This window comes from Oryctolagus cuniculus, chromosome 8, assembly GCF_964237555.1.
Source record: "Oryctolagus cuniculus chromosome 8, mOryCun1.1, whole genome shotgun sequence".
Lineage (NCBI taxonomy): Eukaryota > Metazoa > Chordata > Mammalia > Lagomorpha > Leporidae > Oryctolagus > Oryctolagus cuniculus.
In genome coordinates this window covers 21387963-21404724 of record NC_091439.1, presented here as the reverse complement: position 1 = coordinate 21404724, position 16762 = coordinate 21387963, and the positions used below count along the sequence as shown (strand labels likewise).

Below are 16762 nucleotides of genomic sequence, written 5' to 3'. Positions count from 1 at the left end.
ACCCCCTAATTACTTTGAGCTTTTATTTCTGAGGATTAACTGAGTAAATATTCTTATTTTCATTATGAAATGTGAAATCAATATGTTCTTAATTCAATTATATGCTAGATTAAAACCCTCATTCTACTGTCTTTAAATAGCACTACAGTATATTCTCTGATCTCAAAAGTTCTGCTTTATAGACATTTTTCTCTCAAACAGATTACATAAATAGTTCAAATGTGTCTTGAATTCCTGGTTCTTGAGTATTAAACTTGTTAAAACTCTTCCTTTTGGAGATATTTATTTTTGCCATGTGCAGTGTAGTTTGATGTTTTATTTTGTCAGTATTATCAAAAGTAACTGTGAGAAAAGAAAGCTTAAATCTCAATAGAAAAATCTTTATGATGTTAATTTTACTTTACTTTTAAAAACTTTTTCTCTGTGATATATAGGACTTTCCTAAGCCCAGTGAAGAGAAGATTAAGTTGATTCTCAATCAAAGTGCCTGGACTTCTCAATCCAATTCTTTGGCATCTTGCTTGTCTAGACTTTCTGGAAAATCTGAAACTGGGAAAACTGGTCTTATTAACTTAGGAAATACGTGTTATATGAATAGTGTTATACAAGCATTGTTTATGGCCACAGAGTAAGTTTAAATTTGAACCTTTCATTTTAAGTTATGCTGATGAACTATAAAATCTTGGAATTGTTTATACATTATTTCTTACACATGACATAAATGTTAATGTTTCCATATAATTGCCTTATTCAGAGTGAAACTTTGTGATCAGGAATTTCTATCAGTTTTTGTATTTAGATGTCAAAACTTTTTAGGATTTATTTATTTATTTGAAAGGCAGAATGACAGAAAGACTTAGAGATCTTCCATGCACTGGTTCATGCAGGCAGGAGCCAGGAATTCCTGGCAGGAACTCAGGTACTTGAGCCATCATCCTTTGCTTCCCAGGTGTACCAACAGGGAATTGTATCAGAAGCAGAGGAGCCAGGACTCAAACCAGCACTCCTATTAAGGATATGGGCATTCAGAGCAGCATCTTTTTTTTTTTTTTTTTTTTAGGATTTTATTTATTTATTTGAGATGTAGAGTTAAAGAAAGGGAAAGATAGAGAGAATGGTCTTCCATCCACTGTTCACTCCCCAAATGGCCCCAACGCCCAGAGCTGGGCCTATCCAAAGCCAGGAGTCAGGAGCTTCTTCCAGGTCTCCCACACGGGTGCCAGGGCCCAGGTGCTTGTGCCTTTTCCTGCTCTCCCAGGCCATAGCAGAGAGCTGGATCAGAAGAGAAACAGCTAGGACTCATACTGGTGCCTACATGGGATGCTGGTGCCGCAGTCAGAGATTTAGCCCACCATGCCATAGCCCCCTAAAACAGCATCTAACCTGCTGCACCATAACACCTGTCCCGTGACTGTTTAAAATTTTTGTGAGTTGAATTTTAGTAGTGTAACTGAGGGATTGATTGAGCCTATTCCAAAGAGTTTTAAATCCTTTTCTATTATTCCATACTTCTTTTCTATTATTCCATAAGACAGTGTGTTTTTTTAACCTGTATATGTTTTGAGGGGATCATATTTTAGTTTTATCAGCTTAGAGGTATTTTGCTCTTTATGAGATCAAGCTGTTTTTTGCTGCTTAAAGAAGTTTGGGTTCTGCTTGAGAACCAAGATGATAGTTATTGAACAACGTATAAAGAGAGATGTTCTTTTGCCCTGTTATGAGTTTACTTTCAAATCCATTTTCTTTTGCAGGCAAGCGAATAGGAAGTCAGAGCGTATTATTATGCTGTCTATGAAGACACAAACTGATGATAAGTTTTTCTAGAAGGCAAAATTTTTCTCCTTAGTATTTGTGGAATTTGCCCAAAGATGTTTACAAATTGAGTGTCAAGCTTTTATAAATTCTTACGCCTGCCTAGAGGAAACATAAACTGTTAGATGTAGAATTAGTTTTATTGTATTGTTTACCTCAGATTATACCATCAGCACTAAGGTGTTTTTGGTTTGGTTTAGTGTTCTGTCTTAATTTGCTTGTATTTGGTTTTTTGTTTTTAAGAAATAATATACTATTAGACATAGTGTTACTAGGCTTAAGACTGAAAAAATCCGTATCTCACCACCAGAGGTCATCTGTTTCAGCTATCTCATTTTACAATTACAGGGAAAAGCTGAGATCCAAAGCAGTTGTAACTGGCAAGAACAATTTGAAGATCATATCTTATTGTATAGTAATAATACCGTCTTAGAGTAGAAAGACAGTATATTTTTTTTCTTAGGTGATACATGAATTCTTTTTCATGGCTTACAAGAAAAATCTAGAATAACATAGCCAAAAAATCAAAGGGAATCTGTTAACAAATTTGTGTGCCTTGTTCCAGTCCTTTTGTGTGTGTTTGTGTGTAGAAGTTGTATGTTCCCGGCTGGCGCCATGGCTCAATAGGCTAATCCTCCGCCTTGCGGCGCCGGCACACCGGGTTCTAGTCCTGGTCAGGGCACCAGATTCTGTCCCTGTTGCCCCTCTTCCAGGCCAGCTCTCTGCTGTGGCCAGGGAGTGCAGTGGAGGATGGCCCAAGTCCTTGGGCCCTGCACCCCATGGGAGACCAGGATAAGTACCTGGCTCCTGCCTTCAGATCAGCGCGGTGTGCTGGCCACAGCGCGCTGGCCGCGGCGGCCATTGGAGGGTGAACCAACGGCAAAAGGAAGACCTTTCTCTCTGTCTCTCTCTCTCACTGTCCACTCTGCCTGTCAAAAAAAAAAAAAAAAAAAAGAAGTTGTATGTTCCCATCTAATACGAAAACAAATGCATTGTTTTTTTACAAAATATTTGCAGGGAATTCTATTTGTATATTCTTTTCCAACCACTTCTTTTTATCATTTAATAATTTATGTTGAAAATATTCCAATGTTAGAGAAATACACATCTATCTCATTCTAGGTACATGGGTGTCCTAGGCTTTATTTAACTGTACTCTTTTTGAATACTAGATTGTGTGGCTCTCTGCCCATATACAGATATAATTTTTTTAATAGAGTATGCCAGATTGCTCTCCAGAAAAGCAGTAGTATGACCCCCATACAGCAGTACTTGATATGATCAGTCTTAAATTTCATCTAATATAAAATATCTTTTTGTTTTAACTTATATACTGCTAACCATTGTAGGTTTTTCTCTGTTCATTTGTGTTTTCCTTCTAAATGAGCTGTTCTTTGTTCATCTTTCTGTTGTATCTTTTCCTTTCTCATGTTCATTTACATATATTCCAGATGATAATCCTGTTACATTGCTTTCCTGCAGTCATGTGATTCAAAATTGTGGAGTACTCTATTTATAATCTTTTATTTTGTGTAGACATTTCTCCCATTTTTCAGTTATAGCATATGAATTTTAGAAAGCCTTCTTTCTCTAAATTTCCCCTTCTTTTTCTTTGAAATACCTGAGTATTTTATTTTACATTTTGCTCATTATTCCTGTGTGGCATTTGTGATGATGTAAAAGCTTATCTAACCCCAGTTTTTTTTTTTCCAAATGGATACCCAATTAGCCTAAACTATTTTTAGTAGTTTATCCTTTTCCATGCTGCGTAGTACCATATTCTAAAAAACTCAAGACTTTTTAGTTATGACAGCATATTCTTTATATCATTTCCATTTGAAAGAATGGAAGTTGCTTACTGTACTTATAAATCAATAATCTTTTTCTATTGCTAATTAAGAAAATAGCATAATACATGAAAACACATAGGCCATTGCCAGGCTTACAGTGTTTGTTTATTGTCTTTCTCCTTTCTTCGTCACTGTATTATTGGTAAGTACCTTTGTTAGGTTAAGGATCATCACATAAGTGAAGTTTTACTTTGAAGACAGGGAGTTCATGAGCTAACTTCCTATTAGCTCTGTTAAAAATACATGTGTGTATATATACATATATATATATATAAATTATTATATCTTATTCTCTTTCAGCTTCAGGAGACAAGTATTATCTTTAAATCTAAATGGGTGCAATTCATTAATGAAAAAATTACAGCACCTTTTTGCCTTTCTGGCTCATACACAGGTGAGTGTATCTGTGTAGTATGTATATGTGGTCATTGATAATTGTCTATAAACTTCACATTGTACCAAACCTTTTTAACTGGTATCAATCAGACCTCATAACAAGAGAGCTTAACTAAAGTTCTATCACAATTGAGACTCTGGTATCAGAACCACAAGGATAATTTTGTGTGGGTACATGTCCTATATAATCGAAGTCTTTTTTCCTTATAATTAATAAGCTAGCATTTATTGAACATTTAAATTTTTCTAGTCCCTGTGCTGTCTTTTATCTCATAATCCTCAAAACAATCTTACCAGATAATACAGCATATCCCATTTTATTGAAGAAATGGCCTAAGTTACAACTCAGGGTCATGTAGACAAGCAGCAGGATCAGAATGTGACCCAAATGGCTCTGAAGCCCATGCTCAACAAGTATGCTAACCTTTCTTCCTTCTTAAATGCTATAGACAGATTGAGTTAAAGGGTTTTTTTTAACTAAAGACTACATTGTTTTATGCCACAAATAGTGAAAATATTAGAATTTCAATTTTCAAATTATAATCACATCTTATCGTTTGTTATGGCAAAATGTAAACGTTGTACCTGGATTACTCTGGAGTCCATTATCAACCAATAGACTAACCTGCCTTTCTACTTAAACACAAAATCAGTAAGATCCCTAATGATGTTCACATTCTGCACATTTATTACATGAACCCAGTCAAGGAAATTTTTGCCTGAAAGAGGGTATGCATGACTATCTTTTTCAGATTTAATTTTTCAAAAAGTTATAAACTCAAATACATGACTGTCATGGACAGATAATATCAGGAGCTATTATATCAAGAGTTAGACCTGTATTCTATTGTAATCCTTCATTAAACATAGATTAAGATTTCAGTTACTTGGTTCATTCTGTGAGAATAATTTCTTGCATTTTTTCTACCACCATCAAAAGAGGGAAGCATATGCACCTCGGATATTTTTCGAGGCTTCCAGACCTCCGTGGTTTACTCCCAGGTCACAGCAAGACTGTTCTGAATACCTCAGGTTTCTGCTAGACAGGTAAAAAGTGTTTTCTTTTAAGTTATGATTTAAACTGTGTCTTCTAATAACAGTTTATTTCTACTAAATATTGTTACTACCTTTAAAAAACATATTTCAAGTGTTGATCTTTAAAACACCCTTGCATCTATTGTATATTTTCCTTTCGTTTTTCCTTTGATTTCTTTTCAGATTTTCTGTAGGCTAACAATTCTCAAAGGACCCCTAAGGTTTTCCAAAACACCCTCAGAAGTCTGTGAGGTCTTCTGTCTTCCAGCTACATATCTGTGGGAAGCCAGACTTTCTTCACATACTTCATCCAGAAAAACATAGCAATAGATAAAGTGCAGAGCAGATAGGAGAATCCAGTTGTCTTCTATTAAGCCAGATATTTAAAATATTTGCAAAATAAAACAGTACCATTCTTCTTGCCAATTATTTATTTTAGAAGTTATAACTTTTTCATTTAGCTGTTATTTACAGTAGCATGTGGTAGGTTTATTAATTTTTAAATGTAATATTTTACTTTTATCCTTAGTTTGTGAGTCCAGTAACTATCAAATAGGTATAAGTTCTTGGGTTCCTCAGTTGTTTTTATAAAGGGGCCTTGGGACCAGAGAGCTAAGAGCTGCTGCTTTGGACCAATCTATAACTGTGAGTTTGGCATATTTTACTGTCTCCTTACCTTAATTAGTAATACTTACTATCCATATCTTCCTGTCTGCTCTCTTCTATTATTTGAATGACAGATAAAGTTAATTGGGCTTACCATGTACCACCTTTTCTTTAATTCAGCTAAGGATATCTTCAGAGGTTTCTTTGTCCCAGACTTTTCTATGAGATGCCAGACAGACAAAAATAAATAAGATAATAATTAAAGGAACTATGCAAGTATAATGAGCTATAATAAGTATTATAAAATGTACTGTAAGAAGATAGGAGAATATAGACTAGTAATAGCCCCTTAACTTCTTTTCTTTATTATCAAACTACTGTTATTCTCAACTATAACAGGAGAAACTTGATTTTTTAAAATTAAGCATTATATTTGTTGAAAGTAATTTGACTGCTTTTATAATTAGAAATTTATAATTTTTTAAATAGAAATGAAATTTAAACTTAAGTGAATTAGCTATATAATGATACACTCTCCTGCAGGCTCCATGAAGAAGAAAAGATATTGAGAGTTCAGTCCTTGCACAAGTCTTCTGAAAGCCTGGGGTGCACTGAAACTTCTTTACAGGAAGTAGTCAGTAAGGCAGCTGCACTAACAGAGACCCCTTGCACAAGTGACGGTGAGAAGACTTTAATAGAAAAAATGTTTGGAGGAAAGCTACAAACTCATATACGTTGTTTGAACTGCCGGAGTACCTCACAAAAAGTGGAAGCCTTTACAGATCTTTCGCTTGCCTTTTGTCCTTCCTCTTCTGTGGAGAACTTGTCTTTCCAAGACCTAGCATCATCACCTGATGTACAAGACAATGGCCTGCTCCGCACCATTGTATCTGGTCATTCAGAAGAACCAGTGGTGTATAATCCAGCAACAGCTGCCTTTGTCCATGATTCAGTTGTGAATGAAAGAACGATACACAGTCCTCCTGATGAGTTTCACTGTACTGAGAACACTTCTGTACCCAATGAATCTAACAAGATTCTTGTTAATAAAGATGTACCTCAGAAACCAGGAGGTGAAACCACACCTTCAGTAACTGACTTGCTAAATTATTTTTTGGCTCCAGAGATTCTTACTGATGACAACCAATATTATTGTGAAAACTGTGCCTCTCTGCAGAATGCTGAGAAAACTATGCAAATCACAGAGGAACCTGAATACCTTATTCTTACTCTCCTGAGATTTTCATATGATCAAAAGTATCATGTGAGAAGAAAAATTTTAGACAATGTGTCACTGCCACTGGTTTTGGAGTTGCCAGTTAAAAGAACTACTTCTTTCTCTTCATTGTCAGAAAGTTGGTCTGTAGATGTTGACTTCACTGACATTAGTGAGAACCTAGCTAAGAAATTGAAGCCTTCTGGAACTGAAGATGCTTGCTGCCCCAAACTGGTGCCCTATCTATTAAGTTCTGTTGTTGTTCACTCTGGTGTGTCCTCTGAGAGTGGGCATTACTATTCTTATGCCAGAAACATCACAGGCACGGAGTCCACATACCAGATGTGCCACCAGTCTGAAACTCTGGCCTTAGCATCCTCCCAGAGTCATTTATTAGGGAGAGAGAGTCCCAGTGCAATCTTTGAACAGGATTTGGAAAATAAGGAAATGTCAAAAGAATGGTTTTTATTTAATGACAGCAGAGTGACATTTACTTCATTTCAGTCAGTCCAGAAAATCACAAGTAGGTTTCCAAAGGACACAGCATATGTGCTTTTGTATAAAAAACAGAATAGCACTAATGGTTTAAGTGGTAATAATCCAACCAGTGGACTTTGGGTAAATGGAGACCCACCTCTACAGAAGGAACTTATGGATGCTATAACAAAAGACAATAAACTATATTTGCAGGTAAGTTGCAATGCTAGCTTCATTATTTGTGGAAAATATTAAACAGTTGAAAAGTGGTTAAATTAGTACCCTAATTTTAAAATGTAACTTATGCATTTTTAAGGCATTGTGAAACTTTTTTCCAAGATTTTATTTGAAAAGCAGAGTTAAAGAGACAAAGGGAGGGAGCAACAAAAAGAGAAATCTTCCATCTGGTTCACTCCCCAAATGGCCACAATGGCTAGGACCCGGTCAGACTAAAGACAGGAGCCAAGAACTTCTTCCATGTCTCCTGTGTGGGTGCAGGAGCCCAAGCACTTGGGCCATCTTCTGCTGCTTTTCCCAAGCCACTAGCATGGAGCTGTATCAGAAGTGGAGAAGTTGGAACATGAACCGGCACCAATATAGGATGCTAGCATCACAGGCAGCAGCTTAGCCTGCTAAGCCACAACGACTGCCCAGAATTCTGAAACTTGAGTCAGGATTTATATGAAATGGACATTACCTCTATAAATTGTCTTTGAGGCACTGTGAAAGAACTATGAAAAGTGCTAAGTAGATGCAATATAGATTTGTTTTTAATTATAAAAGATGTGCTCACTACAAAATCATACCATACAGAAATTCAGAAAGCATAATAAAATGGAAATATCCATCTCACCTTCCCCTCAGTCCTACCCACCCTGAGAAACTGCTGAATTTGCCATTTATTCCTGTAAGACATTTGTGTAAATACTTTTTTAAAGATTTACTTATTTATCATTTGAAAGGCAGAGTTACAGAGAGGTCTTCCATCCACTGGTTCACTCCCCAAATCGCTGCAACGGCTGGGGCTGGGCCAGTCCAAAGCCAGGAGCCAATAGCTTCTTCCAGATCTCCTACATGGGTGCAGAGGCCCCAAGGACTTAGGCCATCTTCCTCTGCTTCCCCAGGCCATAGCAGAGAGCTGGATCAAAAGTAGAGCAGTTCGGACTAGAACCAGCACCCATATGGAATGCCGGTCCCACAGATAGCAACTTTACCTGCTACGCCACAGTGTGAGCCCCCCTTTGTGTTAATATTTTAAGGGATGTTTAAGAATGAAGAATATGAAGAAAACTAAGGACAATATGTAAAGAAAAGATTTTTGTACTCTTTAAGGATCTGGACAATAAAACCAAGGAGATGATAATTACTAAATAAAAGCCATGGAATAAAAGCTCCATGTGAAATGAAAGACTACTTTCTTCAAGGATTTATTGATTTTATTTAAAGTCACAAAAAGTCTTGCTGAAAGTATTTTTACTTTGAATCCTCCCAACTTAACTATCAATATAAAATACCAGCAGGTAAAATTAGAGAAATGGAAATTATAGGCAAATTAATTCGATAGTTCAAATGATTTCATGGTCATAAAGTTCCTAAGGGATACATATTGAATAAGAAAACAGCATTGAAATAACCACTTGGGACACCCACATCCTGTATCAGAATGCCTGTTTTGAGTTCCAGCTACTCCACTTCCCATCTAGCTTCATGCTAATGTGTACTCTGAATGGCAGCAAATAATAGTTCAGTTAGTTGAATCCCTGCCAGGAGACCCAAATTGAGTTCTCGGCTCCTGTCTTCATCCTGGCCCAGCCTGGACTATTAGACTATTGAGGATTTGGGGAGTGAACCAATGGATGGAAAATCAATACCTCTTTCTTTCTCTCTTTCTCTCTCTCTCTCTCTCTCTCACTCACTTTCAAATAAAATGAAAATTAATAAATATTTTTTAAAGAACAAATAGGGGCTGCCATTGTGGTGTAGCAAGTAAAGCTGTCGCCTGCAACATTGGTATCCCATATGGGCACTGGTGAGAAACCCAAGCTCTTGACTCCATTGTAACCCAGCCCTGCCCATTGCAGCCATCTAGGGAGTGATTCAGCAGATGGAAGATCTCTTTGTCTCTCCTCCTTTCTCCGTGTAACTCTTGACTTTCAAATAAGTAATTAAATCTTTAAAAGATGTTTTTAAAATAAAAAATCAGTGGCCCACTATGTTATGATTTTTATGGAAGATTTCTCAAAAGCTATCAGATTTGCTATATTTTAAATACCCAAATAAAAAACGCATGATAGATTCTCTTTTAAATTTATTTATTTGAAAGGCAGAGTTACAAAGAGAGGGAGAGACAAACAGAGAGACATCTTCTATCCACTGGTTCACTTCCCAAATGGTCATAACAGCCAAGAGCTAGGTGCTTCATCTAGATCTCCCACATTCATGCAGGGGCCCAAACACAGGAGCCAACTTCTGCTGCTTCCCCAGGCACATTAGCAGGAAGCTGGATCCAAACTGGAGCACCTGAGACACAAACCAGCACCCATATGGGATATCAGCATTGTAGGCAGCAACTTAACCCTATGCCACACCAGCCTGATTTTTGAAGGAATATATCAATATTTAGGAGTGACACAAAGGGGCCAGTGTTTGGCACAGCAGTCAAGCAAATGCTTAAGACACTCGTATGCCATATTGGAAAGCCTGGGTTTAAGTTGTAGCTATACTCACCGCTCCAGCACGCTGCTAGTGCACACCCTGGGAGGTAGCAGATGATGGGTTAAGTAGTTGGATCCCTGCCGCCCATTTGGGAGACCCAAATTCAGTTCCTAATTCATGGCTTGAGCCTGGCCCAGACCCATCCCCAGCTGGTGTGGACATTTAAGAAGTGAACCAGTGGGTGGGAGATCTCTCTGCCTTTGAAATAAATAAGGTGATACAAAAACAAGAATTAGAGAAAAATGAAATTCAGAATTTTGTTAGAACTGACTCACGACCAAAGACTCTTTAATACCTAATAGATGGCTTATAATCGTAGTAAAAATAGGATTTACTTAACCATGCCCTTACTACTAGATCATACAAACACTAATTATTAGTCATAATTCTTGACAATTGGAGAGATGAAATGAGAAGAGGATTAATTTGAAAGAAAATTTCTGTGATATAAAATACAAAGCCTAGTGGAACCTTGACTTTTTTGGAAATAATGCAGCAGATTACTTACATCAACGATTGGGTGAAATACTTAAAAATGAAATATAAGGATTTTGAAAGGCAAAAAAACTAATTTCTGCAGTTGGAATGCCAAACACTTTTATAACCATAATAATTATTTGTATTACAGTGTCACTCTAAATAATTTTACAATTCCATTTACTACATCCTGATTACACCGGACAATATATACAATATTTGAGCATGAGAAGCCATTCTTTTCATTGTTTTTTTAAAGCATGTATATAAAAAAGCATTGTATACTTTGTGAATAAAGTTTTTCAGTGTTGTGCAAATGTTTTAAATGTCAGAATGACAATTTGCTTAATGCAAAAAACATGTTATCAAATATCTTTAGCCCATTTGGTGCATATCATAGTAACTGCTGTCTTGTTTAATACCTCGTAATCAATTAGAAACTCAGAAGCTTTTTTTGAGGATTCCATTTTTTTATGGCAAGAAGTTCATTAACAGCTGTATTCCAGTCATTTCTGACAGCAACCTAAAAATTCCAATTTAAGAATGAAGCAAATGTGAGGCATTGTATTGCACATAAACATATTTTTACAATTGGGATGATTATATTCATCATTAGGTGTTCTTTAAATGAAAAGAAATAATGGATATAAATATCAGCTCTAATTGTAACAATTTGTAGTATTTTATCTTCTGTGTCTGATCTATATGTTTAATGTATTTTATACTGTCACATTGTGATAGCAATTTTTTTTACCTAGAAACCTTTCATTTCTAGGTAAAAAAAAACAAACTTATGCATTTCATATATACAAATTTGGGAACGTAGTAATTCTTCCCACAGTGATTCTTCCCACCCTACCCTCCTCCAGCCCACATTCCCACCCTTCTTCTGCCTCTTCTATTCCCATTCTTATTTTTTACAAAGATCTATTTTCAATTAATTTTATACTCATGATGAATCCTACACTAAGAGTTAAATAAGTAATATGAAAAAAATGTTCAACAGTCGAGATACGGGCTGTTCAAAATCATCACATCTCAAAGTGTCAGTTTCACTTCTATAGATTACCTTTTAGGGTCTGTATTAGAAAAAAGTATGCCTTTGGTTAGAATTCATGAAAGATTGTGTAAGTACCAACACCATTGCTTTGTGAAGGTCACCACCTCATCTCTTCTGAGTCAGCCCACAGACAGAACCTTCTGGCTCTTATTGCTTTATCTATTTCCTTTCTTTGGAGGAGGTGGTAGTTTAATTTCTTAACTTTTTTGTTATACATATAGAACAGTACAAACAATAATTGAGGGCAATTCAGAAAGTTTGGAGAAAGATAGAATTAAAAGATTATTTTGGTGCAAAAATTTTGAAATCCATGCACAACTTTTTCATAATATGCTTTTTCCATGAACTGTCTGAAGGCCACTCCTATATGTGCAGTTTTTAAAAAAATTCATTTAATGTCAATAGCATTACCTAAATAAAAAGTCTAAATACTCGAAGTTATTTGTCTCAAAACATCAGTAGCACCTTACTGTGACTAGACCTATAGTCTACAAGTAAAATTAGAATTCATTTTAAAATTTGACATAGTTTTGTGATTTAAATTACATATGCTATGAGAATCCTAATTTTGACAATGTATACAATGTTGTTCCCATCTATATTAAAACACTGTTTAATACATGTTTAAGCTCAACTTCTGAAAACAATGCTACAATTTTTTTCTGTCAGTCATATATGTATATAAATAGATAATAGAACAAAAATTTGCTTTCATAGGAAGCTCTGTATCTTAAAATAGAAATGTCATGGGTAGCAGAAACAATGAAATTATTAATTTTATATTCTATGACTCTTTCAACACAGCTTCTGGGAATGAATCACTTCATAGCAAAGTCTAGGTAAAAATTGCCATAGCTTCTGAGAGCAAAACGTGCTGAGCTCTACCACACATTTTCATTCAATTTTAAATCATTAGGGAACATCTATATCTACAACTAAATATTGTTTCTTAAATACAGAGTAATAATTTCATTGCCTGTGTGGATCATTTAATAGTATAGAATGTAACTAGGATTTTGCTGTTTATTTTTGTATCTGTTTCTAACATATATATTTCTAATATATATATGTAACTTATTTCATACCTGTGAAGCATTTATAATTTTTGCTTTAATTTTATAGATTGAATAAGTTTGTGTGTGTGTGTGTGTGTGTGTGATAGCTGAAACATACTGTGTAGGTAGATATTACACAAGGGGATAAAAATTATAAACATTGTAAATGACATAGTAGATGAAAAGTATTTTCAAGAAATATCTCACAAATTAATTTTTAAAAGCCCTATCAGAGACTAAGTAGGCCATAATGTTACAAGAATTTCTTATCAAAGTTTCCTTTAAGCCACAAAAGTAATCTGGGTCATTTTGTGTTTTGAGAGTTACACAAGCACTTGCTGGATACACTACTGAGAAGTAAGTTGTCCATAATGTGAAGAATAGAAGTCAGCCTGGTTTTTCTCCTCCATATTGAAAAGTTGATCATCTTGTAAAGGGAGGAGGATAGTTAACTAAAACATTTAGCAAGAAGTTTTAAAGTTACTAGATGTTGATCATCTTGTAAAGGGAGGAGGATAGTTAACTAAAACATTTAGCAGGAAGTTTTACGTTACTAGATGGAGCAAAGTCACAGGAAAATTTTAAATAATTAAATTTTTAATTAATTTATTGTTTGAGAGGCAGAATGAGACAGAGCTTCCATCTACTGGTTCACTCCCCAGATGCCTGCAATGGCTGGGGCTGGGCCAGTACCAAAAGTGGCAGCCAGGAACACAATCCAGGTCTCTCAGATGGTAGGAACCCAATTACTTGAGCCCATTACTGAAGGTCTATCTTTGGGGGAATATGGGGTTAGGAGCTGAAGCCAGTAATCAAATCCATGTACTCCAGTGTGGAATGTAGGTATCTTAACCACTGAGCTACACATCGGCTCCCTGATTTTTGCTATTAAAGCTAACTGTATTTTGAAAATTCTTCAAGATGATTTTGCTAACAAGGGTTATGCAGTTGGCAGTGGCTTTTAGACTTTATTGTAACCGATCACATATCCCAGAAAAATGGGAACATACCAGAATAGTCTGCATATGCTATCAAGGAGTTTGTAGCCCCCTCCCCCTGTTTTAGAATCCAGTTTTACACCTTGCCAGATATATAGGCCATTATTTATTGTTCCTTTGAAGCTAAATACCTAATCTGTAATCTGAGACCACTAATACTGAGTATCTAATACGTGCCTACCATATACATAAATATGACTATAATAAAGTTGTAATACTCTGATAGAGGAAAGTTGTCAGTGCTACTATAAGGGAATAGGCTTTACTTCTCTGTATTTTTTTAGATATGTCTTAATATTTATTGAGGAATAAAAAAAGGAAAGCGTAGAAAGAATTCAGGCTTCTTCCCCTTATATATTTTACTACAATCACTTCCAAAATAGCTTCAGTTGATGAAGAGTTGATATTCCATTTTGATATTTATGTTCTGTGTTATACATGAAATCCATTCTTAAATGTATTAGAGAGTATTACAGTAGCCATAATATTTTCTGAGAGTTTATAATTTAAGGTCTTCATTTTCTCTGAACACTTGGGATGTGAGAAACAGAGTAACTTTTAGGATCTATCACTGTGGAGAGTTTACGTCAGGATTCTGTTCTCTATCTCTTTTGCTCCAAAGGTGATCATATGTACCTAAGTAGGATTTGGTAAGGTTTGATGTCAGTACTTTTAATGTTACTGCTTTGAAGTATGCTTATTAAAGATTAAAGCAGTTTTTAAACACTTGTATAGGTAGTATATCCATCCATTGTATTTACATTTTAATTTCATAAACAATTTTTTAATTTTAGGAACAAGAGTTGAATGCTCGAGCCCGGGCCCTACAAGCTGCATCTGCCTCCTGTTCTTTTCGGCCCAATGGATTTGATGACAATGACCCACCAGGAAGCTGTGGACCAACTGGTGGAGGGGGTGGAGGAGGATTTAATACAGTTGGCAGACTCGTATTTTGATGCTGAGAGAGTCCAAAATGCACTGGTCACAAAATATCCAATACTATGACTGTTAAAATGTCATACTGTAACAAATATCATTATCTATCATATTTTTTTTTTGTTTTCATTAGACCCTTATACTTTTAAGAAAACACACTCAGTGCTTGTTTTTATTTTCTTAACAATACATTTATCAACAAATGCATCATGGGAAAAAATCTACCTCTTAAAATTCCATTTGCTTTTATGGTTAGACATGCTTGACCAAAAATGTTTGGAGTAAAATATGTACCTAGTCCCTAATTAAGCTGCATTAAATCTGGTAGAAGCATTTAAATGGTTACCCTCAGTTTTACTGGACAAAAATACATAATTCGTTTAGCATTCTTTATAAAGTAATTGATACTAGAGGTGAGGAAAAATTGCTAAAAATGTTTTTATTTTCAACGTAGTTACCCCATTATTAAATTCAAGTTTTTTAAAATACTGGAGACGGCACAGTCTCTAATGAAGGCAATAATTTTAACATAAAATCTATCAAGCTATAGTACTTCAAGGGTTTTTTTTAGCACTGTCTTCAGCATCACTGTATCTGCATTTCAAATGCAAATGTTAAAAAAGATTATTTATACAAATGTGGTGAATGAATTGATTTTAAGAAAGGTGCATGATCCTGTAGGAGCAATGTTTTTACCTAAATATTGCTAATTCTGTAGTATTTCTAATTGTTCACAGATTTTAAAATTCTATTTCAGGGAGTATATCTTCTGTGTGTTTTGAAGGAGGTGAGTTCTGTATGTGCCTTGTAGTACTGTAATTCAAAAATAGGAAACTTTGGCTGCAGAAACTTTTTTAAAAATGAAATGTTAGGAAGTAAATTTTGTGCTAACAATAAAATTATAACTTTTGAAAGGTATTAGATTTTCCAGAAGTAAAGTCAAATCAGTAAGTGTGATAGTTCATTTTTAACTTTTAGGAAAATTCAGAGGAAATGAACCTAGTTAAGTAAAAAAGAAAAAAAGAAAAAACGTTTTTGATTTTGTTACTTAATCCTCAGAATATTAAACACTGATTGCATATTTTCAGAGTTCTACATTTGGGGAATTTGTTTGTTTGAGTCATATGTTTTACATAGTTGTTTCTCTTTCATAGTTTCTGATAAAATGTTAAAATGCCAGACCCTATGGTCCTGAATTTTCTTTTGTCAGGAAATGAAACATGTCAGTTCTCCTGGGTCTTGATTATCCAGCACAAGAGTTATCCGAACTATCCCCCTTCCTAAAGGTTTCAACTTATCCATGGTTGTTCATTGTTCTGAAGATTGGTCTCATATTTATTTTGAAAACATTTTAAGGAAAGAATGTTCTTTGGTGATTTGGAGTTTATCTTTTTCCCAAGCTTTTATGGCAGTGGTTAAAAACAGAACTCCCATCTTCATTCCACTACCTCGCACTCCTAACACTTTCAGTCACCAGATTGATTAGGAAAATGGATTGGATTGAAAACCGGAAATTCTTTGCAGAGTTAATTGAGAATCTTCTTCCCAACTAATGAATGACCCAGAGGGATTTTTATCAAGCATTCCTGTGGGATTCCTCTTGTCCTAATAATGAATTAGTAAGCTACCCTTTTTAATTAGTTATCCACGGATCAGATAGTGATTTATAATCAGATTATATCCATTTTAGCTTTTATTAAAATTGGTGAAGTCATGTAATTACTCATGGATATTAGGCTAAGATACTTCTTGGAACCTCCATAAAGGTAACTAGATTTACACAATTTTATCTATAAATATGTTTTTCATGGTGTATATATGTTGAGATAATATACATTGAATTTTCAAAATGACAATAAAAAGATGAAATTCTAGTTATACAAATACTGAGGCTATTTAAATTATAATTTGACATGGTGAGTTTTAAGATTAAAAAATACTAACATGAATTTTATTTGCTAATTGGAATCAGAATAATGAGCTTCATTTAAAAATCCATCCAACTAAACTGAACTTTTTAAATAAGGTAGTCTTTTGATTGCTCTGATCCTGACAGATCCCTGTTACTTAATTTCTACATTATTTAAGATATTTTCTTTCTCCCATATTTCTAACTCTTCTGTTTACAT

The 16762-nt window shown here is 35.0% G+C and overlaps 1 protein-coding gene across 2 annotated transcripts in view; it reads left to right on the top strand.

The window, feature by feature from the left end:
* USP38 (ubiquitin specific peptidase 38) overlaps positions 1-16517 on the top strand; it is a 36402-nt gene extending 19885 nt beyond the window's left edge. For both annotated transcript variants that reach the window (XM_002716936.5, XM_070047491.1), the window contains 5 exons: positions 435-628; positions 3963-4056; positions 4999-5105; positions 6243-7605; positions 14492-16517. In XM_002716936.5, coding sequence (XP_002716982.1) covers positions 435-628; positions 3963-4056; positions 4999-5105; positions 6243-7605; positions 14492-14653 — 1920 coding nt within the window. In that variant the 3' untranslated portion in view covers positions 14654-16517. The remainder of the gene's footprint in view (positions 1-434; positions 629-3962; positions 4057-4998; positions 5106-6242; positions 7606-14491) is intronic.
* Positions 16518-16762: the final 245 nt, after the last annotated feature.